General features: G+C 35.7%; 1 protein-coding gene across 1 annotated transcript in view; it reads right to left on the minus strand.

The window, feature by feature from the left end:
* Window positions 1-27873, minus strand: part of CNTLN (centlein) — a 198432-nt gene that overhangs the window by 87447 nt on the left and 83112 nt on the right. Inside the window, exons 9-12 of the mRNA XM_049794315.1 lie at window positions 22215-22388; window positions 15953-16078; window positions 10954-11075; window positions 8009-8134 (exon numbers count right to left, since the gene is read on the minus strand). Coding sequence (XP_049650272.1) covers window positions 8009-8134; window positions 10954-11075; window positions 15953-16078; window positions 22215-22388 — 548 coding nt within the window. The remainder of the gene's footprint in view (window positions 1-8008; window positions 8135-10953; window positions 11076-15952; window positions 16079-22214; window positions 22389-27873) is intronic.

The following is a 27873-nucleotide window of genomic DNA, read 5'->3' on the forward strand; positions in this document are numbered from 1 at the left end:
CAAAAAAGTGAACAGTGTCATAGTTGTCAAGAATGAGTTTTGAGATATATTTCAAATTAATAGTCACTCAACCAAAGATGCACTAGCGACTAAAATAGTTTCAACATGCAGCATAACCTTTAGCTTGCAAAAGGTTGGCAGAAACCCATGTCTAAAATTTTATCTACCACTTAGTAATCTTTTATTTGTTTTACTGTAGCATAAAACCCAGCTGACTGATCAAAAGGTGTTTAAAAAAGAAGTTACATTGTGTGAAATATGCTTATTATTTTAATTTGAATTTTTTTCATTCCTTTATAACAAGACCATCAGAACAGTAACATAAACAGTGTTTACCTGTACTTAGTTCACAAAGAATTCAGCTTGAAGGGCCATGACAGGGGTACCAGTGCAATCAACATAACCCAGAGAAGCACACAGGGTGAGGACTCCATTGCATGAATATCAAGAGTTTTATTGTCCCATCAGTGCTTTTAACATTTATATAAACCTCAGATCAACAACACACCAAAGTCTCTATTTACCTACAGCTTGTTTTTAGTATGGAGCCAGTTTCCAATAATGCAAAGTAAGGACGCAAATCAATTTCTTAAATTATTTCTTACACTGAAATATTTGAGTTTTAGGAAAATTTGGAGGATTCCATGTTTATTCTCATGTGACTACGTTTGAAAAAAGCAGATACAATAATACTTCCTAGAAAACACATTCTGAATTCTTTACAAATTAGAAAAAGATCCGAAAACATTAAGATAGGTTAAACTTTTTGTATATATATGCACATTCTGCCTCATGCAGCAAAAGAGAGCCAAGTAGCTCATCACAAAGATCATGCTGGGCCACAATAAAAGTCCACTTTGTTCCACATTGGAGTTTCTGGAATTCCAGAACTGTACACTTTAGGAAAGAGTTCAAGGGATAAGGCAAGAATACATAAACATTGCTTAATAATTTCAATTTTAAAATATTATTTGCACTCTTTGAAGAAACTTAATGTGTCTACCTCTTTGCCAAATTCAGTTATTGAAATTCCAAAGCTGAGATATACCTAAACTTGAAAATTTGCTATTTCCCTTCCAAAAGCAGTACCACGCAAGAAAAATGGAAAACTAGCATTGTATGCTGAATTGACCTCTTGCCAGAAAGCACCAAGCAGTGCTGCCATCACCAGAATTCCCAGGAACTCCATAGGAGGTGTTGGACAGAAACCTATATTCATCAGTTCCTCTTTACTCTTGTAATATAGCAGCCTGACAGCTTATGTTACTAGCTTTGGTGTGCTTTGGTGTTACAGATTGTAGGTTCATAGGCTTCTTACTATGAACATTCAGTACAGTTTAACAAGACACACTTAGTACTTCTTTATTTTTTTATCTATACGTATATACCTAGGCTGATAAATCAGACATTTCCTTCTAAATGCTGAAGAACTTTTGTCTAGGCAATAAAGATAGGAAAAAACCAGCACTCTCGCAGGCAGTGTGCTTACCAACAGTACAATATTTCATTTCTGTAACATTCAGATAATCTACAGAAATCACTGTGATTCAACAGCAAGGCAGGCAATACTGCTATCAAGCAATACTACGGGAAGCTAACTTAGAGTCGCTACCTTTCTCCAATATCCCTCTGCCAGTCCTGATGATCATCCTCCTGATGATGCCCAAATTTTATCATTAATGCAACTTTAACTCTGCCTTTCCCTACTTATGTATTATAGAAGAATGTTTAATAGCATGACTGCATGTTTTCAGTATGACATAGTTTCGTCATGTATGAGAAAGCCCTGAAGTACTACAGGCTGCTTATGAAGATTTGATAACACCAACTGTATTTTGAACTAATACCTACAGACAAGAAAAGTCTGATTAAATAAGGAAGAACAAAATAAAAAGATCAATCCATCTGATTTCCAGAACCACAGCAAGCTCCCAAATTTGTCTGTTAGCTAGGACACAGGAAATTACAAGATCTGGTGGACACAGGCAAGAAATGTTCTAGAGACAAGCTTAATAATTAAAGATCATTAATCTCATCATCCCTGACGGATCACTCTCACTGGAAAACAACAATATATTTGTTTCAGTTAGCTGACACAGTGCCTTGTGAAAATGTAACTGGAAGCTTGCTAGAAAAGTGAAAATAATTCTCTTCACAAAGGGCAGCCATGTAAGTTAATTACGCAAAAGCCCCTAAATGACTTCATGTGGCATTTACAGTTCTGACTTCAGTACTTTAAAAATGTCTTTTAAAAACTGCACCCTGTAGTACAACTAATGGTGCTGTTCTCTTACGTTTTAAATTATTTGTGGTGGTTTTAGCCAACAACTTCAGTGTTTCAAGTTCTCACACTTTTAGAGCCTGTCATTTCCACTGAGCAACGTTCAGTCCAGTCAGTAAGCATGTACCTGTGTTAGAACCCCCTAACACCAGCTGAAGAATCTAGGCTCTAATTGTTTTCAGTGGAACAAAAGGTGGTATTTTAGATTTAGCTATCTTTTTATCCATCCAAAACCTAAAGAAATACCTATACATCATTATTTTAACTATATTTGGTTTTGCAGTATAGAATTACTAATTGCAGTAAAAAGTAAACAAGAGGCCTGAGACATTACATTTAACTGTTTTGCAGTAAGAAGCCTGCTATGTCCCAGCACTCCTAAAAATGAAGAACAGAAAGATTACTCTACAGAGATAGTACCTATGTCAGAAGCGCTATACTCTGTAGGTGACACTTTTTAACACTGATGTAGCATGAATGCGCTTTGCTCCAAATTGATTTGGTACACAACGTAGCTATCAAGTGGAACAAAGAAAAAAATTACTGTGGTATTTGGACATTGCACACAACAGATGCTTAAAAACTAAAAGTCTCTGATGACCAGATATTTCCTGGTTAGCCAAAGAGACTGTCAAGGTGATCAAAACTGCATTTTTTCAGTAGGTCCTGTAGGAAAAAAAAAAAAGAAAGAAAGAAAAAAAAAAAAGGCACATTCAGGAAGCAGAGAAACTAATAAAGCCTAGGCTTGTGTCTCTTACTGCCACCATTCCAGAACGGTAAATTTAGCTTTCCTGCACCATACCCATTCTGATAGCTAGAAATGGCAAGAGGCATCACATGCTGCTGCTGGTCCCAAGTTAGGCTCCTGTGAACTGGCTGGTGAGATACCAGTGGACAGGGTATAGAACAGTTCCTTTGACTCTACAAGAAGAAATCATGAGGTCTTGTTTTCCTAAAAAAGCACAGCTAATAAAAACCTTTATTAAGTAGCTGCTATAGCCAAGTAAGGATGCTACCACGCTTACAGTAACTCCACATGCTTCGAAGACCCAATGCACATTTCCTACATGGAGGACATGCACAACTACTCAGGCACTCAGAGGAAAGAATGACTACCAATGGTTCTTTGAATGATGTGGCTATCTCTTTCACTTTATACACATTTCCTCCTTATCACTAACTGCGTATGACCACACCATACAGACAATCAATTTCCAGTTAGCTGTGAAGATAATGACTTATGTCATAATGTCTTACGCTGAAGAATGTACTAGGTCTAATAATTCAGTGTTGCTTTTATCAGTTAGAAGATCTCCTACAAAGTTATCCAGAACAAAAGATGTAAAATTGTAAAGCTTCCACAATAGTTTATACACAGTCAAATATACCTTTCCAAGTCTGTACATAAAGGCCAAAGGGACAGGGTACCCCTATATTTCAGCAGACAAGACTTTAATACAAAATGCCAAAGTAGTTTCAATTAGCTAGCTTGCAATCAAGTAGCAGTTCAATTGGACATGCTACATAGTAAGTTATCCTGAATTTCAGCAAAATCCAAATAATATAGATAAAAAGATGAATCTAGCTAATTTGGGAAGACAATGTCAAAGGACATATATGTCAATACAATTCTACAGAAAGTTACAACATTTAGCACTTAATAGCCAAGATTAAAAATAACCCATCTAAAACTGAGAACTATACTAGATTTATAAATATCTGTGTATGTTTATATATGTATCTATAAAAATTAATCTATCTGTAAAATGATATGCCTATTTTCATTGAAGACATTCCAGTTCTATGCAGCTGCTAGATGCTGAATCTCAAAAGCACCAGGGTCACATAGCTGAATAAAAGAAATTTCAAATTTTTTATGTTACTAGATCTTTCTCTTGCAAGTTTTCAGCAGTTTCATGCAGCTTAAATAAAAATATTGTATTTATACAAGCATGGGTCACTCTCTTCCTCAGCTAAGTGTTAACTACTGTTTGAATTCTACGATGTTTTTCGGTCTGCTTAAGGGGGAGAGAAAAAGTGAACAAATAGCATATTTTTCTTAACACAGAACATGAACATCAATACAATACTTGCTTCTGTAGCCTCCAATAACATGGTACTTAACAGGAAATCACTGCAGCATAGCACAGGTATTGCATACTTCATAGGGAAAATGACCCAGATTGAGAAGACCAAAATGGGACATCCTAGCAAAGCTGTGGAATTGTTTTCATTTGGCCATTAGCATTAATAAACACTTCAAAGAATACTTAGGGAATTTATTTCAACTACCGCTTTGTGCTCCTGTTTGTAACTCTTCAATTTTGCCATGAGTTTAGCTGGTAGCTGCCATAGGATTTCTTAAGACAATGAGTTGCGACTGTTTTCTTAGCTACTGGTTCATATCTCAAAGTGAACTTAAATTTTGGACCTTTTTGTTTTAATAATAAAGAATTTAAAAGATGAGATTTTATAACTCAAATTAAAAATGCAGCTTTCAATCCACATCATATACATGGTGGAATATAATCTGATATTCTTTGTGAAGAAGTAAATAGTAGGGGAGGAGGTTTAATAAAGAAGTCAGGTAAAACTATTACCAAAAATGGTTTCTATAAAGTCAGAGAATAATTATTCTCTAATGTACTTAGTACAAACATAAATTATATTAATAGCAAAAAACCCCTCTTCCTTCCAGGGGAATGTTGGGAAAAATCAAGAGAAATATATGCATAAAGCATTGAGCACACACTGAATAATCAGAGATTACTGATTATTAAATTTTATTATATTTTACTAATTAGTATGGGATTGTAGCAATATAGAGATACTGTCTTTTATATGCACAAATGGCTTAAATTTATACATCATTAATTGCAGATACAGCCCATGGCTCTGAAACATATTTCATTATTAATTGCAAAGTAATACAACATGCACATACTATTCTTCACTAATGAAAAAGTTAAAAAATGACAGTAACAATGCCACACATTCTGCATCAGCATTGTCAAAAAAATAACTCTGACATTAGGCATCCTGAACTTCAGGAAAACAGAAAACTTCGTATATTTTAAAAAAGACATGTTTAAATTTACATCCTAAACCCTGTATTTGTTTGTGTATTAGTGTCCAGGTTGAAAGGTGCACAGTGTTTAATAGCTTACATTAAAGTCAAAGCAATCCCTGCCTGTGATGAGAAGAAAACTACAAAAGAAAGGACCTGGCAGAAAGTAGTGGCTGACACAAAGACTTTCCAACTTCAACAGGATTTGGAATTAGGCACCACCAGAATAAGTGACTTCCCAAGCAGCTCCAGTTTTTCAGGACTTAAAAACAGATTTCATAACTTACAAGCAGATTGTTTACAGTGTGCCAATACCGATAATGACTGCATTTTGGAGCCTGGGACATGCATCAATAGGCTTTCCTTGGTTTTACCCTATACCTTATTTAATACCCATCTATTTTCAGAGCAATGTACATGCAAGTTAAAGGCATTTTGCATAGGAAAATCTTCCTTACAGGTAAAACAACCAACCAAGAACAAATAATCATGTTTTCCTAACATTAATTCTCTGGCCTAATCAGAGACAGAAGTTAAAACAGACTTAAACCAAAATAAAATCCATACACTGACACTCTTCCTTAAGCAATGCTGAGTTGGATTTGGCCTACACGTGTTCTATATCAACTTAAGCTAACAATCAGTAGGATCTATCAAATTAAGTGCATCCACAAAAACTATGGGCTAACCTGATTTACTTACACTGCTTGTAAAATCACACATAATTAATTGGTACAACTCTGTAGATCACATCCTTTACCCACACAGCTTAGGAAAGAATACATGCAATATAAAGCAGACCTATCCATAGGTCTAAAAAGTACACCAAATTTAGTATTGACTTTCTTAAGAAAATGGGCTCAGATCTTGAAATGCTGACTTGCTTCAACCAATTAAAGACAGTCATTATTTAAAGACAGACGTTGAAGGTAGATATAAAAACCACAGGATTTATGTATTCATTCCTTCCTTACTTCAACTACCAATAAGCTACATTGCCCATGAGGAGTAAAAAGCACCTAAACCCAGACAAGGAGTTCACCTTAATGATCACAATGGTGCACTGGCTTCTTACCAAGTACTATGCAGAATTTAAGAACTCATTTTGACTTAAAAAATCTGTATTTCTAAAAGCTCAACTGTTTGCTCATGCCACTTCACCACAATCTAGTCAAGGCCATTGATCTGCAATGTATTAAGCATAAGAGTGCTCCCCATAAATGTAACTGGCACATGAGCTTTAGAAAAACAGTCCAACTGTATCAACCTTCAGGGTGTGCACAATACATAAGCAATCTCTCTTTCATGGCTTTGTGTGAAAAGGAGAGGCTTATGTTACTGCTCCTGAGTTAGTGTTGCCTATGGTGCATGTGTTGATTAGTGATGGAAGGAGAATTATAACTGCAATTACGTGTATGCAAGAGAGTGCTCTTCCCTACATAAAAATAAAAATACACAAAAGAAGTACATGTGATAATTTGTTGTGATAGTTTCAAAACAGCAAACAGAGATGCGACAATGAAGTGACAAGAACAGGCACACAATTGTAACTGGCGGATATAGGAATACCCCATGCAACACAGCTACTGGCAATATTGTATGCAATACACTAAAGCAGCTTATGGGCAACCCAAGGACTTATATACTACAAAACAATTTGCTGTTGAAATTCTGTGATAGCAGCCTTCATGGTATCTCCACAAAATCGGTTTACACTGTGATCCATTGGGAAAACACGTTTTCTTTAATGCTGACAAAAACAAAGTCTGAATAAAAGTTTCTATGATGTCTTGATTCTTCAATAAAAAAAAAATCAACTTACAGAAAGTGTTAAATAGCAGCAAAGGGCTAATTATATCATACTAACTTCCTTTCGTCTAGTATAAAAGGACATTTTCTTACTTTGCCTGGCTGAGTATAATAGCCTATGAATTATGAGATCAAAGTTTTCTAAAGTAAGAGTTTCCTTCACCAAGTTTTACACTTACTACAGCTAAAAGAGCTGTGTGAAGGGATCAGCACTAAACCCAAAGGACAGGCTGTGCACAGCAAGAAAGAGAGCAACTCCCTCGTGCTTTTTGCAGGTCACTACCAAGGACCATGTTAGCAGATCCACACCAGACCCTTAACAGGCAGCTCTGCTGCTACCAGTAATTAGCTTGGACAGCTCTGGCTCCAGGAGTAGCAGCAAGGCTACACCATAATGAGCTCAGCTGGGATTAGCAGGACAGGGCAGGGAACCAAGAGAGCTGAGGCATTCTGCATTGCGTATGTATCACAGAGATCAAACAAGGATGGCTGGCTAGGTTATCCCCTCACCACCTCATTCCAAAAATGAAGCACGGCAGTGTGTAAAATACAGGCTAATGAAGAGCGACACCTCCAACAGATGAGAGCCACATTAATTAACACAATCCCTAGATCATGGAATACAGTTTCTGTTAGTGCTAGCAAACTTGTAACTTGTCACTGATTTAAGAGGAGGGGATTAAAAAAAAAGAAAAAAAAAAGAGCTGATGTTTTCCTTTTCTGCTTTTGGTAGAAGGTTTTATCTTGGAATTTTGCAAGGAATTCCTCTTATGTGGCCTGCAAAGCACTATCTTCAGAAAAAAAGAGCAGAATGTTTCTTTATGTAAACACCATTTAAGAAACAAACTCACTTTTCAATCAACAGCTTTTTGTGCTCCCTTTTGAAAAAAGCCAGTTCATTCCACACAGCATCAGAATCCTCTTGACAAAGCTGATGGGTGTCTGCATGCCGGTATCTGCTTTTACTGCTTTCAATCCTGTTTATGAGTAAAAAGAATTTGTTTTCAAATTTCTACATGTTTTAGGACCACATGAATAAAAGTATCCTTGCTTTCAGAAAATACAAATTTTAAACTGCGGCATCTACTGAATACAAATCTTGTATGATATATGCATTCTGTGAGGCATGAAACCTTAAATGCTGTGTTATAGAAAAGTTCAGTTACCTAGTTTCAGACAGGCATCATGCTAGTATGGCACCAAGGCTCTCAACTGACATGTGGCAGAGCAGTGTCACCCACATTCATTCTGTCAACATTCCTTACAATACTAGTATGAGAAAGCAGAGGGTGAAACAGTCACACAATCCCTTGCAAAAAAATGGGAGACCCACCAGGTCCCCTAATGCCCCTGCAAACCAATCTGGAAGTTACACTAATGTCCGCTCTAAATCACACTGTTGAGCTACAGTCTAATGAGAGAATAAGCTCACTATGGATAAGATGATGCATCAGGAAAAAGCATACTGAATTTAGAAGCACAGAAAAAGAAAACAGAAATATTTCACAATTTTTCTGTCATGACAATATTTTTATATACTCTAATAATGCAAAAGATAAAAACTGTATTAAAAAATCCTTCATAAAATGAATTTAAAACTCTCTGCAGTCTAAACTCCTACTGGACATAGAAATAAACTCTCTGAGAATGTGGTAACCTCTTAAGGCTCCTATCATCTTTGCAGTCACGTATGTCAGTGGAAGTTGTATGTACACTGACAGGTGGATTAGGTCCCATCAGCTGCCATCTCAATAACAGATTCTAATCTATGAAGAATCAGAAAGAATGGAGTCCTCCATCACTTACAGAGGATCAGAAGTGCCACATAAGTACCTGATAGTGAGTTCTTAATGCACTATTTACATTACACCAGCGATACAAAGCTTTTTGAGATACCAAAGTAATAGTGTAAGGCATAACCATTTACAGACTGTTTTTATTTGTGTCTTGGTTACTGTCCTTTGTTTAAGCATATTAAAAAAGAAAAACAAACCTCTTTTAGTATGGTGGGTTAATACACTTTTGTTCTGATGGCAAAAATTATCAAAACCCTGTAATTTTCAGCTCATCTTAATTATAGATGAAAAAATCAGATGAACTAATAAAGATTTAGTATTACACCTTCCCCAGTATCTACTTTTGCTAAATACATTCCTGTCAGGACAGAAGCTGGTCACATTTATTTTAAACAGTAACAGAATTTGCTTTTGTCTCTCTTTCCCTTTCCTTTTCTTCCTTTTTTTGAACTATTGGAACCAGAACACTGAGTGCTTCACTGTGCATCAAGTTTGATTTTACTGTCTTTATCTAGGATGAATTTTTGTATCTTTTGAGCCCTGGCCTCTTGGTGGACCATGAACGCCTACTTAGCTTTACACACAGAATTAAATAATTTCATTGCATGAAGTAACTATCATTCAGTAGGTTTCAGTCACTTCCAGCTTGCACTGAATTTAAAGTGAGCTAGAAGATAAAATCATCCATGTTTTTCACAAAGAAACAAAACCTTTTCATTCTTATTTAAACAAATCTATTTGTTATTTATGCTTTGATACTTCAAAAAATCTTCCTGCGCTACCAGTGCCTGTAGCAGATTTGTCCCCTACCATTATTTTCATCCACACTTTTTTTTTTCTTTTTAAAAGACAAACTATTCTTAAGTAAATACCATAGTATTACAAAGCAATGCAAATCTACTTAGATAGGCCAAAGCATTACTTATATATGAGGGACAGTTTATCATTCACAATAGGACACTTTATGTTACCCTGGACTCTCTGAACAGCTACCAGCTTTGCAGCAATTTCTGTGACTCTCAGTTAGAGAGAATTTAAATGTTTGTGTTAAGATTAGTCAATATTACTCCAATTACAAAATGAATTATTTTTAGTAAAACACATATGTGTTTACTAAACTGTAGGTGCATGCTGAAGTCCTACTAAAGCCGCTAGGATGTAAGGACCTGCTCAAATTACTTTCTTGAAACAGGGCCTGAAAAACTGTACCTCAGCCGTGTCTAATAACTGCAATGATAAGAAATGTCTTCATACCTCCAAATGTGTTTGTTTACCAAAAACTCTCTGCTAAGGACTTAAAAAAAAGAATCTCTGCATAAAATTTTCACTGTTCTGTATAGAAATTAAGGGAGGATGATACAGAGAATATTTACTATTTAGATTTTGATGTGGTAGACTCTTCTTTCCATTAATAATGATATGTTACTGCATATTTTTGTAGAATGATCAGAAATAATTGATTTTGTAGTCATTTAACAGACGAGAACACCCTGCTTTTCATGCACATACTCTTTTTTTCCCTATTAAGAAGGGGATTTTAGGGATTAGCTTCAGTTAATGTTTGGATCACTAAATGTTAGAGAAGCTGTTATTTCTATATTTTTAATGAATAGAATTATTTTTTAAAACTATTTGAAACATGAGCAATTGTTCTATTACATAAAATTAAAAACATACACAGTCAACAAATTAATCAACTGGGGAATTAAACAAGCATAAATAAGCAGCCCTAGCAGATCTTTGTCCAGTACTCAGGCTTACAGTGAGATCCTAAATAAAATAAGTCAAGGTGTCAGCTCAATACATTTTACTCTTGGTTTTAACTGTAATTTCTCTCATATAGGGGTATGCCATATATTCTGCTTTAATAAAGGATAAAGTCTTGATCACCAGATAGTAGCTTCTTCCTTCAAATCAAATTCTCTTTTGAATACCTATATAATACTTCTGCTCAGATTTCTTGTGTAAGGGAAATGATTTTAATGAGCTATGTAACTTACCTGCTATCACTCTCTTCCCACTGCTTTAATTGCTCTTTTAGTGCTCTGTAGTTGGTCTGTAACATCTGCAGCCTCTCTTTGCGTTGTTCATGGGCTGCTCTTAGCTCATCAGTTTCTTGAGTCTGTATAGCACCAGAAAAACAAAATTAGAGTTGGGCAATATGCAAGAGATCACATGGATCATGTGAAACAAAAGTTCTGTTTAACTATCAAAAGCCTCAGAAATCTAAAGAGAAAGATCAGGAATCATAATCCCCAAGGCAAATTTTTCCTCTTGCTACTTTGGCAAATTTTGCTCATTTGGCAAAATTTACTTAAATATTTTTTTCATGTTGCTGAGAATTTTTTAAAAATGTACTATCAAAATGTCACTTTTCATCTTGTGAATGCATTGGCCTAATACATCAAAAAATACATAGACTGAAAAAGGACTGTTGGCAGTGTCTTTTCCTCCAAAATACATTTTTCTTCTACACCCCCCCCCCCATGGAAAACTAATCTATGTATTTTTGAGGAAAACAGTGGCCACACTGAAGTCCACATGAAAAAAAACCTAAATTTAAATGGCTTCAAGATTTCCTCATATATTAATTTATTTCTGTAAATATATATAAACCTGCAACACCCAGACTTTGTCCTTTAGTTATGTAACAAACCAGATATAAAAACAAATTTTGCAATAGCTTTTATAGAATCAAACCATATGGAAAAAATGTACTCTCTTTTTACAGAATGAAAATTAAGATATACCCTGATTTAAATTACAGAATAACAAAAGAGATTTTCCTAAGTGACAATACTGTGCTCTGAAAAAAATGAACATTAAGAAGAGGACATTTCACAGTATAAAGCAAGTCAAATTCTGGCGTACAGCGGTAAAGAATTCACCAGACATTATCCTGTAGTAAAATTTACACTCAGTGCTTCATTTCTAGTTCAATGGGAGCTCTGCTTGTAGAGCAACTACAGAACATGTTCTTTAATCTCTAGGTAAATCACAATAATTTATTTGCATGTGTTTACCTCTTATATGCAAGGAGGGCTTTTCAGCATTAGTCAATAAATAAGATCCATCAATAGTCAGAGCTGCAAGCAACAAAAATTAAATCCCACTACAAAAACATGGCAAAGGTTTCTACAGTAGTGCTAACTACAAAGTACCTAGACTAAGCTTGGCTTCTAAAATATAGCCCAGCTTTCATGAAGCATAAACAAAGCTGAAAAATACCAGCTAAAATTTCAGATGCTACTATATATAAAATTCCAGAAGTTTCCTGGAAGTGACTCAAGTAACACAAAAAGCAGATTTAGGTATAGAAGCAGGTACCAAAGTGACCTTACCATTAAATATTTTCCCAAAGTGGTGGTAGATTTTTTGTTCTGAAACAACCTCTAAACCAGACACATTTATAAATTTAAATTGCTTAAAAAGTACTTTTGACTTGTTTTAAGTGGCTCGTATAAATACTACAATGATATTAAAAACAATTGCACAAATAGCAGGATAAATTTATGACAAAGGACATAGAGACTATTACCAAGGTTTGCTTGACACTACAACAGGAAATTTTTACAAGAATCCAGTTACAGATGCTGTGTTTTCAAGAGAAGTTCATGAAATCATTGTTCTGAAATTGTTTGATATTGCTAGTGAAATCTGATCAAGTCTGGCAAGGTACTGGAAAATAATGTCTTCCACATAAATCCTCAGAAGTTTATTAGTGTCAGTGCCCCTTCAGAGATGCAACGAAGTGTAGAATTTGGCCTTTTCTATTTATGAATCCAGGTTTTTCATTATTGCTTTCCTGTTCCATTATCCATTCCATTACAGTTATTCCCTTCCCCTATCAGTTGCTCGTCCCTTCCAGAAATAGAAATTAGACAATTAACTGTTCTAATCATTCTTTTTTATTGAATTAAGCACTTCAGAATTTTAAATTTACACTGTAATTTCCACAATGTTAGCTCTATCTCTCTCTGATTGAATTACATTGTATTTTTTAATAATTAAACTGTCTTGTATACAGTCTTCTATATATTGACGGAAATGGGACAGAACAGCCATCTCTAGCAGTGCTGGATCTCCAGGTTATTCTCCAGCTCTCCACTGTCATTCTATAGTACTTCCCATGACATAATGAAAGGCAAAAAGACAAAGTCCAATCTGCAAGAAGAAGAACCCAACTGCCTGTGAAAAAAAGTCATTTTGTTAGTTGCAGACAGCTCAGACAAGCCAGAAGATTCTAATCACTACTTCAAAATTTTGTTGAAATTGACCTGTAATAACTTCTGTTACAGTAAAATCTGAACTAAAAGGGAATTTAAAAACCATACGGATTCAATTCTTTAACTACTCTTCTTAGGCTGACAAGAAGTGAGGAACCTGACCATTACAAAAAGTTTTTTCCTCAAGTAGTTACATGGAAAAGCCACAATATTAATATTTTTTTGGCATCTAACACCTACATGGAACAGGACTATATATGAAATCTAAACTAAACATAACAGCGTGCCCTCCCTCACATAAACAAGTTATTAAGGCGGCCCTAAAGACTGATATACATATTCTAGTTCTAATTCTCTCCAAAATCTTAGAACTTTAAGAACTTTCTCATGCAAAAAGCATGAGAAAATTTAAAGGGAAGATCTCCCATTGCTTTTGAAAGCAGTTCCAGTTAAAGCCAGGAATATCTCCTCTAGGCTACGGCAAAGATCACAGTTCTAGAAACATAATATGGGAGAAGAGAACATATTCTTGGTTCATAACAATATCTAACTCTAAGCACCCACACTCCTACCCACTTCTTAAATACCAACAGTAGATTGATGTACTTATGCTTTGGACCATTCTAAGTAACAGCTTGACAATTTGTTATTCAGAATCCATGAAATACTCTTATTTACTCTGACACTCTCTTCCCTAAACAATGGTGCAATCAGGTATTACTGTAAAGTAATAAGTAAATCTATCGCTTTTTACTATGTCTTGTAGTGCAGAAATGAAGCCAATTCTGTACCAAAACTAAGGACATGCTGAACTTGCATGATTACCATATTTTTATTAGCAATAAAGACAGTAAGAGCCAATTCCTTGGCCAGAAATGAGTCAACTGAGGAGAACTGGAAAAATCCTATGAACGGGACCTTGTCCTTTTCTGTTCCTTTGTAATACTGATGGCCATCAAATATTTCTGATCCTGAAAACCCCATAAAGCTGTTCATCTTTTTTTTTTATTATTGTTACAAATTTTTCAGAAGGACTGATGGATAAAGTCACAATTTCATCTTCAGGATATGCAACATCAGTATGTTTATTGATAGAGCAAGCTTTTTTTTCTGAGCAAGTATATTTCAAGTAATCATACAGTCAACACTTTGCTTGAGGAAGTAATAATGCAAGCACCAGTTTCGAAAATGTTAATCTCATGCATTATTCTTTGTTGGAAGTAACGCCTGAGAGAAGATTAATATCAAGAAATCATACAATACCAATAGAATTATTCTGATGTTAACGTTACTACAGCTGAGTAAACTGTCATGCTGGCAACAGCCTCATTGAATTCTGAACGTAGTGCCACAACAGTGTTTAATACCTGGGCCTCTACAGCTTCTTTTCAATCAGTTAAAACATTCTCCAAAAGAAGCCAAGTAGGTTTCCTAGGGAAAATGCAAGTTCATATATCCAGTTTCAAAGGGAGATAGAAGACTTAGCCCTTAAAGGCCTCATGGATTAACAGCTGTGATAAATTGAGATGCCATACTTGCAACATAATAAAGCTGCACAGATTCCTAAATTATTCTTTAAGATGAAAGGGAAGAAATTACAAAGGCAGTATGGCAAATGGTAAAAATTATGTTACAAGGTCATCAGACTTGTATCTGCTTAGAAAATCTAAGTGCTTCTCTTCACTCATCTTTCCAGAACAAAACACTAAGAAATGTGGAACTCTGTTATTTAAGACAGCAACCATACACACTGATGTGTGAGCTTTGCTGCCAAGGGCGGAACAGCAGTAGTCCAAAGTGCCAGAATAATCTGTAGCATGAGTGAGTATCTGGCAGGCCAACTAAGAGGAGGCCTACCAAGGGCCAGTTCTCAGGTAGGGCTGGTAGGATGAGCTGCCTCAGATTCTCAACAGAGAGAAAACCAAAACAAACTCAATCTTCTGACTCCCAGGAACAAGGAGCAAGACAGCCTGCACGACTGACTTTGAAGTGTAAATCATCCTTCCTGGTCATATACTCTATGTGTGTTAAAACACTACAGTAAACTCTCTCAAGTACACAGGGAGAGGGGAGAGTGGATGAATTGTAAATGTTTAAGAAAACAGGGTTTGGGTTTTGCATTCCGAGTTGCAATTTGAAACAAATAGGTCATTCAAAAGGTACTATTTCTGAAGTAAAAAAACTAGATGAACAAAAATTTATAAAACGGAGACAAAATGGGAAATTGTAATACATGCTCAATTAAGCTTTTCTACCAAGGGCTGGGAAGGGGAGGGGCAGGTGTTGTTTGTTGGTTTATTTTACAGCATTTGTTAGAACAACAACTTCTGAGCCATAACTTCGAAGAGTACAAGGGGTAAATCTGTTCCAACTAACTGACTTCAGGATTTTAAAATACTGGCTTCACTGTACCAAAAAAAAAATCTCTTGATACTTTCTGCTTCACTTTATTTCTTTATGCATACATTAATTTCTCAGAATATATATTCTCAGATAAATGTTGAAAATGTATTTAACAATTACGTATTCTTGATGACAGCTCAAATTAGGCTTCCACAGGACTGCAGGACTACCAACACAAGATTTCTAGCGGTAAAGGAAAAAGGCAAACTAATGGAGAGTGCTCTCTTATGCTAACACACTTACAGTCCATAACAATATGTGCATTTTGCATTTTTAAAATGTCTGTTTATTTTGGTATATTTTTATCTATGCAAGCTTATAGCTAGAGAGTTGGTTTTGTTTTGTTTTGTGGTTTTTTTTTAATGTTCACCTTTAGTTGTAGTGTCTTCTCCAAGTTTTCAATCTTTCTTTCAGCTATTTTAAGCTTCCTTAGCTCCTCTGACTCTCTAAAAGAGCTCTTTGGGGACAGAGACCTTGAACGTTTCACAGGTGGTTCCTGGAGAATAAAACAAGGACATGGTTGAACTAGTTGGAACACCGGATTATGAAAGACATGCAGAATTAAAGAAGAAGTAATTTTGAATACTAATAATGAATTATAAAAAAAAAAAATCTGCATGGAATACCAGAGAAATAACAAGCAGAATTACCACAGCGCTACCACTAAAGGTTTCTCTGTGACTCGTTAATGAGAATATTCATTTACATTTACATTGTTTCTTTCAGAATAATGATGTCCCATTAGGGAAGACTAAAGGGTTATAGACTCAGAAATGCAAGAAACCTCATTACAAAGGAGGGGATAGAGGCTGGTCTAATTGCTCTATAAGGGTCCAAGGTTACACTTGATAGGACAACCAGAAACAAGAGGGAAAGGATTTTTTCCCTTTGAAATAGTTTAACACACTGTGAAGTTGAAGGAACAATATGCTTGAGGAATATAAATACAACAGACAGTAGATCTTATACCATAATGACCATATGGTCATTAACTATAATGTGACTAACTAGAGACAAGAATATGTGTTTATATTATGTACAGCTTCATATAGCAATCTGGAGAAAGAATATGCAAAAGTAACACTTAAACTGGGCAGCTTTCTTGTTCATTCTATGTCATATGTCCTTATGGCAAAGAAAGAAAGACCTCATCAAATTAGACTTTCTGATTTTCTGAATAACTTTGGTTAAGGACAGAGAAATACTAACACACACTTAATACCAATAAGGTAAAATGCTATTACGTAAATACATAAAGTCAAACAAAAACTTAAGATTATTTGTGATTATTGTCATTGCATGCTGCCATTTCCACTGTAAAATAACTGATTTACAACAAAAGAAATTTAGGATAAAGTCTTCTTGAATACTATATATTTCAACACTTTTACACTGTATGTCACACTTTACTTTTAAATCATATGAGTTTCCAAAAAGGAGGGAAAAAATAATAATAATCATGAAATATCAGAAAATAACAATATCACATATTCAAGAATTTAAATATTGTCACAGTTTTTTTGTTAATTTCATATTCGGTTTCTTTTGATTCTGAAATGTGCCTGAATGAGATGGGGAAAAAACCCCAAACGCAAACAAAAAGAAAACCCAAACCCTAACATCTGTAAGGAATTTTAGTACATTTAAAATATTAATGTCAAATGGACATATTTTGTATATTCCTGTCAGTTCCCTTATATAACAGATAAAACTAGAATAAAGTTTTAATGAACATTTAAAACAATATTTCCAAATGTATGTGTTTACATTGTCAGTATAGCATTGTACTGACTAAGAGTAGATCTCTTTGAAATAGTAAAATTACTGATTTATGTTTTTTTCTAATAATTCTGGTAGAGAGATCCAAAAGTTTACTTCAGTTAATAGATGCTGATATTAATCAGTAAAGATGTTAACATTGCACAAAACCAAACTGATCTCGTTTAGGTGTCTGAAGCAGAACATTTGAAGACCAACATATCAAAAAAAAATACTCATCTTCAAAATCCCAGATTTCTTTAATAAAACCAAGATTCAAATAAATTCCTATATTCCACATTTCCTAATTATTGCATACCCATACTGATTTTTCCTAAAAATCAAGAATGCAATATTTTTCAAGAAATGTTTCCTAGTTAAACTTTATGTTTGTATACAGAAGACTTGGAAAAGACATGATTTCTCTAAAATCAGGAATAAAAGCTTAAAGTACTGCATTTGTTGCCAAAGAGAAGGACAACAAAGGAAAACAAGTGGACCAACCAGCACCAGACTGCTAAGACTAATTAGGTAGAGAGAGTCTATGGAGGAATGGAGAAAAGAGAAGAAAAAGCAGAACAATGTAAAAATTCAGTCTTGCTGCTTTAATCAAAGGTGATCAGATACAATTAATACACAACAGTTTTTCTTATACACACACACACACACACAGACTTCATATATAGCTACCTGGGATTGCGTTGTGAATCTTTTTCACAGGACCAAGGTGTGGAAAAAAATGAGAAAGAGAATTCTAACTATTCATGGACATGGAAATAATTCCCTGTGAGAACATGTGGGATTGGTGATGAAGAAACATTCTATTGTTTGAAAACATTTTTACCTGTTTAGTGAGCAGACCAGAGGTCTGTGGATAGAAGAAGCTGGATCTGGGCTTTACAGCTACACTTAAGTAGTTTGAAGGCAAGCTTTGCTAAGAAGGCAGTTTGATTTTCCTACCAAGACAGAAGAGACTGTGTAGTAAAATACACTGTAATTTGATTGCCTGGGGCCGCTGCAAAACTCAATTTGGAAGATGGCATCTGTAATACCCTTCTCACAATTGCAAACTTTGCTTCTGCTGCCACGTTTAAGCATCTAATTTTTAATTCAGTTCTCATATTCTACAGTAAATTTAGACACACCTGTATTAAATTCATATACAAACTGTAATGTTTTAAACATCTCCTAAATGTTTAGGAGTAAAGAAAAAGTCCGGTTTTATGAGCAAAGAATGTTAATCCAGGTCATTAAAGGGTAAGAAAAGATTTTTCATCAAATGATCCTAAAACATGTTTACCAAAGACTAAGCCAAATAGCAGAAAACCAGAAATAAACAGGCTTTGTAATATTAATAGATACGAAACTTTGTGACAGATTTTATGTGAAAAATAGCTGATAAGTGGATGCGACACACATTAACTGTTAATGGAGGTACAGTAAGCAGAAAACTTTCTGCTGTCTTTCTAAACAACCTTCTGATACCCGTCTGCACAGTGAAAGACACCATGGGACAAAGCTGGAAATAGTCATGTTCTTGAATTCAACAGGTTTTGTGTTGGATGGAGTCCCAAAAGAAGGGTAAAAAAAAAAAAAAAAAAAAAAGCCACAAGGGAAGCTGGAACTCTTACTGAAATCTTTCAGAGAGCTCTTCTGCACACACAGCTCAGATCAATGTCTTCCAGGATACAGTACTGAAGACAGTGGGCAGAAATCTTGATATTTTTATCAGTTGAAGAAACAGAAACATTGTTGAAGCTGAACCAGAGGCTGACAAGATATAAGTGGGGGTTTTTGGAGAGGAAAAATGGCAACTTCTTGACTCACTATGTTTCAACAGGAACTTTATCAGCACTGCAAGTTAACTCATATCTTTTAATATCTTGACATTATAGACTTTGAAAAAGTCTATAGAATGTATACCAATAAAAGGCAATTATAATTCCCATGCATCATACAATGGGAAAGCTTAGCTATAAAAAAACAAGGTCTGTGTTACTGAACCAGCCAGCAGACGTATGGATGGCAGTTTAATTAGGTAACAGAAATCATGCATAGCTCACAAAGTTACAAAGTTTAAGCTCCAAAAAGAGAACTAGGAAGATCAAGCAACTGACTCTTAAGTTTTCATACAAAATGGCACTCAGCTGTACCACCTTCCACAGACACTAAACTATAAAAGGGTTACCGTTGCCTCTAAGTACACACTTAACAATATCAAGAAAAATGACACCACACATGCACATTTAACAAAGCTTTTAACCATCACATCATCTGTCTCGCAGAGTAAGTCATTTCTATTACTCTGTATGACTGCAGGCAAGGGATTTGGATTTTTGCAATTCACAAAAAACACCACTAGCCTATAGATGTATATATGTCATTGCATTCTGCAGAACCAAACAGAGGTAGAAGCATACAGTCATATGGCCACACATCCCAATTCATCACACTAGTGGCAAGTTTCTGGTTTGTGCAAGGCCCTTCTTTTTAGCATCTTTCCAATTATTTCTTCTTTCAAAATCTTTGGCTTTTCAGAGCAGAAAGTAATCAAAGCAATGTCATTCTGATCAGAAGTGATTCCATGCTTATTTGTTTTTTGTAACCTGGGAATACACATGGGGGGGATGAAGGGTTAACATGACAGAGTCTTTGTGAAGCCAAAAGGATCACCATTGTAAAACAAGAACTATATATCCAACATATTCTTCCTGTCAAATCATGCGCTAATAACTTCTGTCATTAATACTTCTGTCACAGAAGACTGAAAAACACGGTTATGGGAAGATATTTCATTGCAAGGGAAAATCAGTAAAGACAGTAGACCTTTTCTATTTTATATATATTTTTTGTGATCCTAAAGCCAGAATGTTTCTACAATTTTCCTTACTGTCTTGCCTAAATACAAAGGACTTGCAGCCTATCAATTTAGTTACCAAAAGTTTTAGACACCGCATGCACATGTGAAGAGGTGCACATTATCAAACAACCCTGAGTATTGAAAGAGCGTGACTAGGATCTACATCTCAAAACACAAAAAGATTCTCTACAATAGGATTTTAAAGTTTGTATTTAGTATTACTCAAGGGAGAGTAATTGCTTTATTCCTGACACAGTGATCAGTTCATGGCAAACACAGTAGTCTCATTTACATCATTCTGAGGAAACAAAAAGTGACGTTGTGGTGCATTAACCTTGGCAGAGGGTCAAATACCCACCTCACTGCTCGCTCACTCTCTTTCCTCACCAGGACAGGGCGAGAAAATAGGATGGAAAAGCTCGTGGGTTGAGACAAAGAAACGGAGATTGCTTACCAGTCACCGTCATGGGAGGATTTGACTTGGGGAATATTAATTTAAGTTACTGCTACTTAAAATAGATTTGGGTAGGAAGAAATAAACAGAATATTAAACCAACACCTTCTTCCCCACCCTACTTCCCAGGCTCAACTTCTCTCCTTCACTCCTGACTCCTCTACCTCCTGCTGAGCAGTGGGGAGCGGGGATTACAGTCAGTCCATAACAGCTCCTCTTGGCCACTCTTTCTTCCTCACGCTTTTCCCCAGCTCCAGCATGGGGCCCTTCCACAGGCTGGAGTTCTTCAGGATAAACCTGCTCCAGAGTGGGTCCTCCATGGGTCACAGTTCCTGTCAGCAGAACCTATTCCAGCATGGACTCCTCTCCACACACTGCGGTTTCCATGAGTGAATATGTCTGCTCTGGTGTGGGCTCTTCCACAAGCTGTAGTGTGGGCATCCACTCCATGGTGGTCCTCTCCGTGGGCTGCAGGGAAATACCTGCTCCAGCACTTGGAGCACTTTCTCCCTCTTCTCCTTCTCCGACCTTGGTGTTTGCAGGGATGTTTCTCACCTTCTATTCTTCACTCTACACTGCCTGTGCAGCGTTTTGTCTTTTCTTGAACACATTTTCACAGAGGCACCACCACATGCTCCTAAATAAATGTTCTAAAATATGCCTTTTCCTGAAAATAGCATACAGTGCAGGGTATTGAGAAAGAACAAGCCATACAGTTTTCAATGGAAATGTTATGAGATACCAAATGTGGGAAAACCAGGACATTCCTAAGGAAGCAAAACATGATGGTTGACCCTTGTAGACTATACCACACAGAAGCAAATTATTTGCTTCCTTGCTACAGAAATCTCTTCCAAGTTTCCCATATTCCATACAATAATAAAAAGAAAAGAAATTAGATGAGGAAGAGGCTGAACACAGTGAAAAACATCGTAACATTGGTTAATTTAATAAATCAATTTAAGCCATAAAATTATTTACAGATCTATTTAATTTGCTATAGTTTATAGATATTACTGTTACCTGGTGCCTAAATTTAACAGCAAGTCATCCTGAAAAAGGCAGTCTAGCACTATACAGGGTAATAAAAAGTTGAAAGTACAAACTTCAGAAGGACATTGTTGTCATTCTTCATAGAAAAAATATTACATCATACTTCAAAAATTAAGAATTTGAAAAAATCTTTTTCATTTAGAAATTAATTGTAATAAACATTTCTATTTCTCTCATTTTCCTTCCAGGGAAATACAATTATTCTGATAAAAACCACAAAATACTTGATAAATGTTTATTTTAATGAACCTACAAAGAATTTATCCTTCAAATATTTCATTTAATTAAGAATCCCTTATTCATTATTTAATAAGGTAAAACCTTCTACTCCCAACAGCTATTTTAACAAGTCTTTGGCAGATAACACAAGAACCATTCAAACAAGCTTCCAGAATTATAAGCAGCATCAACAGATATTAAAATTATTATCTGGACCCTTGAGCAAAAATGCTTGGCTTTAGCAGCCTGACTTAGACACAAATACACAAGACAATAAAACTATCCTACCTCACGCTTTCTTCCTGTCCTTATATTGCTGCTTTCCAGGGTATCTGTAGCATACAAATTATGCTCTGCTATGTTAAGACTTGCTTTCTTCAATTTTTCCTGTAAAAGCTCGATTTCAGATTTTTGCATTGTAATAAGACATTCTAACTCACTTAAAGATGGCTGTTGAAATACCTAGAAAACGATAGTACAGGTATATTATGTTAGTAACAAAAAATTGGAAGCATAACAAATCATTTACATAAAACTGCCTAGAGAAACACAACATTACCAATATTACAGGAAAGTGTGAGAGCTGTAAATAATACTGCTTTTGTAAATGACTTGTGAATCCATAATCAAAACCAGACCCCAAAGTGTTAACTAACATTTTCACACCACCACCTATTTTCCAAATCCAAATTTAGTCTTAACAATGCTTGTTTTATACAGATGTTTCTTCTGCAGCAACTTATTCTACTATGGTATTTTGTATCTCACATGCTGTCAAAATTTCTTGACAAAATATTTTACCTCTTCGACTTGTTTCTGGTGAAATTTCAAGTTGGCAAGTATCACTGGCCTATCAAACATGGGAAAAAACTCCCACCTTAACTGTATATTCTGGCAATAAAGATATTCTTAGTTAAAAACTGCCTCAAAAAAGTACCTCCTTAATGTAAATCTACAGCTTGTATCTACTATGTCCATAAACTCAAGACAGCACGAATGTTGTGGTCAAACTGAAGACTTAGAGAAAAAATAGATGCTAATTCTAGATCACAGTATTACTCAAGGCAGATACGTAATTTCACGAAGCCATTGAATTCCAGGACCCTTCCGAGCTATCAATCCGTTCACAAAACAACACTGCCGCACGCTGCTCACCTTGGGCCTGTTACAAAAACCTGTTCAGACCAAACAACTTTTTGTTGGTACCAGCTATCTTTAAGTCACATTCCCAATGTCCAACAGCAGACTCATGTGTCTACATATGACCAAGAGCGGTCAAGTTACCATGGCTTGATAAATTACTCTTTGTCAGTTGAGTTTTCATTAACTACCTGTGATCATACCACACTGCGTTACAACCACAAGGCAAAACAATATTACCTTAGCATAAGCAACTGCAATATGCCTGCAATAAGTTGTGGCAGTCTATTGCAATCACAAAGTGAAATGCTTCAGCTCAAACATCCTCCGCAGTGCTTTAAAGCTGGGGACAGACATTCACCTTGCAACAACTATGCCAGATGAAGATAATATAATTCCCAGATGGTCAACGCATCCAGACAGCTGGAGGTTAGCACCCCAACACTATTGATGAAAGTAGGGATGGCACAAACTCCCTCCCTAATCAATTGCATAAATAAAAGGGCAGGTTAGTTTAAAAAGTCAATATAAGTGGCTTGAGCTGACACAGCTGACCTTGTGTTGCACTGATTAGGGCAAAGTCATGAAAGCCCTATTGCCAGCAGTGCTGTGACAGCAATGACAAGCATCTAGGAAACAGTAAAGTCTTCAATCAACAAAGCTTGATCCAGAAGACAACTTTCTCAAAACTAACGAAAAGTTTTATTTTACACATACTTTCCCTACTTAGCAAAGTTCTGACAACCTGACTTCATTCCAACTGTTTGAGCATATTCTTAACACAAATACTCATTCAATACAGAAGAAAAAACCTGGTACAATTATCACTTGTTCCTACTATTTCACTTACTGATATGCCCCAAGTTAAACAAATCGTGTACACTGGCAAAAATCAGAAAAGGCAGTGTAAAAAAGGTTAAGCAACCTAAAATTTCTCTAAATTCATGACAATCAAGAAATAGGATGGTCCAAAGTTGATTAAAACCAAGCAAGCAGGCACCCTAGTAAGCTTAGTATTTGACAGAAACAGATTAATGGGCCTTACCATTTTATTCCTTTATATGAAGAACATGAAGATTTTCATTAAAGTGTACTATAAACTCACACTTCCTACAAAAAAATCCCAAGTTAAAAATGCCAAGCATTTATTTCAGAAAAAGCGTAACTCCTCATACAGCAAACAAGCACAGGAATGTTGTCAGAGAGTAAACTTGCCCATGCTTTTGCTGACTGTTCCTTAAATAATTTCTGTTGCTCATTTTGCATAATTTCGGTCACGTGTAGTTACAAACAGATGTCATTTCCACCTATGATCAGCAAAAGGCCAGTTTATAACTAAAAGAAAACTCTACACAGAGGGGAAAAAAGGAAAATAAGAAAATGAGGAGTAGACAAGCCATGCATTGAAAACAACATTTAAAAGAAAACTGGGCTTTTTGTTCATTTCACCAAAATCTTAGCACTATTTTATTATAATAAGGAAAAAAAAAAAAAATCCAGCAAGACCTAGAAGACAGAAAAGACAGGAACAGTGCCAATAGATAATACTTAAGTTATATAATTAATTCTTTTTTTACCTGAACCTTATTTTTTCTTATTAAGAGAAATACAACTACCAACTTGTTCCATATCATTCATTGCTCAGCTACATGTAAAAGACTTCTGTGTGTAACATAAGTTGTACAATTACATTAGTAACTAAAAAGAATCAGCAGCTTCAATCTGTTATAAACATTTTAATTTATATTACTGTTACTTTAAGAAGTCTACAACTGTTAAATGTAGCTGACTTTTAAACCATGAGAATTACATAAATTTAGCTAATGATTAACTTCTTACTGTATCACTACTTTTTAATTTCTTCTTTCAAAAATGAAATGCAGAGTGTTTTGAAATGTAAACCATTTAAGAGTCACGGAATATATCAAATCCTTGCTCCTCTATGTCAATGAAATTCTGCTACTGACTTTAATAGGACTTTTATATGAACAGTTCTTTGTTTGTTGTTTTCTTTTTCCCCTACTTTCTTCTTCTCCCAAAAGAGACCTCTAGAAATTACCATGCAATAATACTTACTTCAAATTAAAGTACTGTAACAGCACAGTTTCTAATAAAACTCTTACAACAGTCTTTGTGCATATGCATACACACACATTTTTTTTTCAAAACTAAACGCAACAAAACCAGTCTTACATCTTAACTTATACCTCCAAAATTCCTAAAACCATTCACTGTTACCAATACAGACCTTGCTATATAATTTGCATCTACGATATTGTCAAAACCTGCTCAATTTTTAAATCATGCCTATGAAGTTTCTTCAGTTTCAGGAATTCTAAGAACATAGATGTAACCTGACGAGATCCATTTAAAAATTAAGGTTTTCCTTATCAATGGACTCCAGTTGAAAAAGAGCTGGGTATCATGTTCTGTTAAATCTAACATGTCCTTCACTATTTAATAAATATTCTTCTACATTTCCTAGCCTAGAAGACTTTGTTTACCTAAATATCAGGAGAATTTGTAAACATGAATTTTTAAGACATGAAAAGAGATCTTCTAAAGACAGAAAGCTGGATGAAATTTCTCTCTCTGGTCTTTTGTTTCAGATTCATGTCTATTTAACTTTATATTACTACACTTCTATGTTCCAGTTATCCTTGGTTAAAAGCACAGAAATCACCAAAACCAAATTATTTAGTGACAAGATTTGGCTATTATGAGAACCTCAATTCCTTCTGTATGAAATATGACTCTACAAATGACCCAGAGTTCCAAGATTTACAAATGAAGAAATTAGTGCAGTTTTGTCAGGTCCTTGGAAAGAAATGTGACCTTTCCTTGGCTTTTCACTTCCTAGCTTTACATCTGAAGTTTTATTTTTAATCTAAGAACTAAGGGAAACACTACAATTAGTAAGGCCTAAATGGCAAATAATTTGGACTATAATGGAGCTCTGATTTAAAAATCCTAACGTTATCAGAAAAAAAGCACAGTATTGTGTTTCAAGACTGCTGAAAACATTCAACATCCAAAGAATGTAGTCCAGTTTCACAGCAAGGAACAGAAATCTGCAATCCAGAAAAACAAAAACTAGTTACATGCTAAAAGGCAGCACCAGGTTCTTCCACAGCTTCTGTCTCAGAATTATCATTGTAGATCTTTGATCTTATGAACTGAAATAGCAACTCACCTCAAGAAAGAGTTCCATGAAGGTTCACTTCCTAAAGTCTATCCTGAATCCAATGTCTAAAACTAAAATTTCCATGAGATGATCGTTTCAGTGTACACATAATGTTGACCCTCTTCACAGCCTATCCATCTACATGTTGAGTGCAGCAAATGAAGGCTTTCTCTCAGGTTTAAGCATCTTGGATCAAATTCTACCTGCATTACAAAGCCTAGCTTAATAGAATAATGGTTTCTTCTTTCACTTAGTAAAATCAGTTTATATCATATGCTATTTTATCACAACAGATAAATAGTTTTTTCATGCCCAAACTCAATTTAATGTGCAAAACATATATTCCAAAGAAATGTCAGAGGCTTATTTGTTTTAAACAAATACAATCAAGAAAGTATTTCTTTCTACCAAGCAGATCTCTCATTCCTCTTACGCTTACAACTGATGTTTTCTGGATGCTCTAATCAAGATGAAGCATAAGCACCATCTTCACCACAAAGCTCTACCACTAGGGGAACCATCCACACCGTACTTAGGGAAGGGAATCCAATTCCACCTATTCAATGCCGCTGTTGTCAGAGATCACAAACAGTACCAAACAGTATGGAGAAAATACAGGTATGCTCCAACATACCTCTATTCTGCATGTCTTTCATGACCCGGCAAAAGAAAGCAGGTGTCAAGGGTATGGATACCTAAGAGCTTCAGAACTAATAACAGCCTTACGCGTACTCCTGCTCCCCCTCAACTTCCTCAACACGAAGCTATGGCAACACTGCACAGTACCAAAACCACCAGCTAGGAGGAGACAGAAAAAGCCTGCACAGTCTCTCTGTTAACAGATGCAAGCTCAGTCTGCTTCAACCACAAACTGGCCAACAGGCACACACTGGCTCAGTAAAGGCTAAAATATCTTTTCCCTCAGTAACACAACAGAGTTTACACACACAGCTGACTAGAGGAAGCATGTACACCTTTACCAGGATATCTGAGTTAGGAAACAGCATTTTTGACCTATGGCAACCAACTGGCCCATGACCCATACCCCGAAGTTTTCTTCCAGTCAAACTCCAGGAATCCAGTGCCATATGCTACACAAAGCCACGATGTAGGAAATGTCCAGAGGCAGTCTACATATGAGAAGTAAGAATCGCTTCCCAGGTTTCTTCCTATTCTGTTACTGAGTCAGCTAGCTGGGCACCTAAGTCAGAGGCAATGCTCACCTCAGCATCCTTTGTGAGCTCCTTCTTTTTACAGCTTGGAAATCCGATCATCACAGCCTCATCTCTATTTACTGCACATACTTCTAGGATGGGCACCAGTTACAGACTGTTGAAGAGCAACTTACCCAGCTTAGACCTTGACCTCCTGTGTGCCCATGAGTTCCCAAAAGGGACTAAACGCCAGTGAAAGAGTTTACATCATCCATCCACCCTATAACATTTTTGTTTGGCATCCTCCAAAATCCACTTTTTGTATCATATAAAAAAAGAGAACTTTGATCATCTAATAGAGAAGAACAGGGAGGGGAAAAGGATGCAATCCCTTTGTGAAGACCATGCAGTCACCACATCAGAAAGATTCCCCAAACCAGGTATGAATGATGTATTTTATTCATCAGGG

This window comes from Accipiter gentilis, chromosome Z, assembly GCF_929443795.1.
Source record: "Accipiter gentilis chromosome Z, bAccGen1.1, whole genome shotgun sequence".
NCBI lineage: Eukaryota > Metazoa > Chordata > Aves > Accipitriformes > Accipitridae > Astur > Astur gentilis.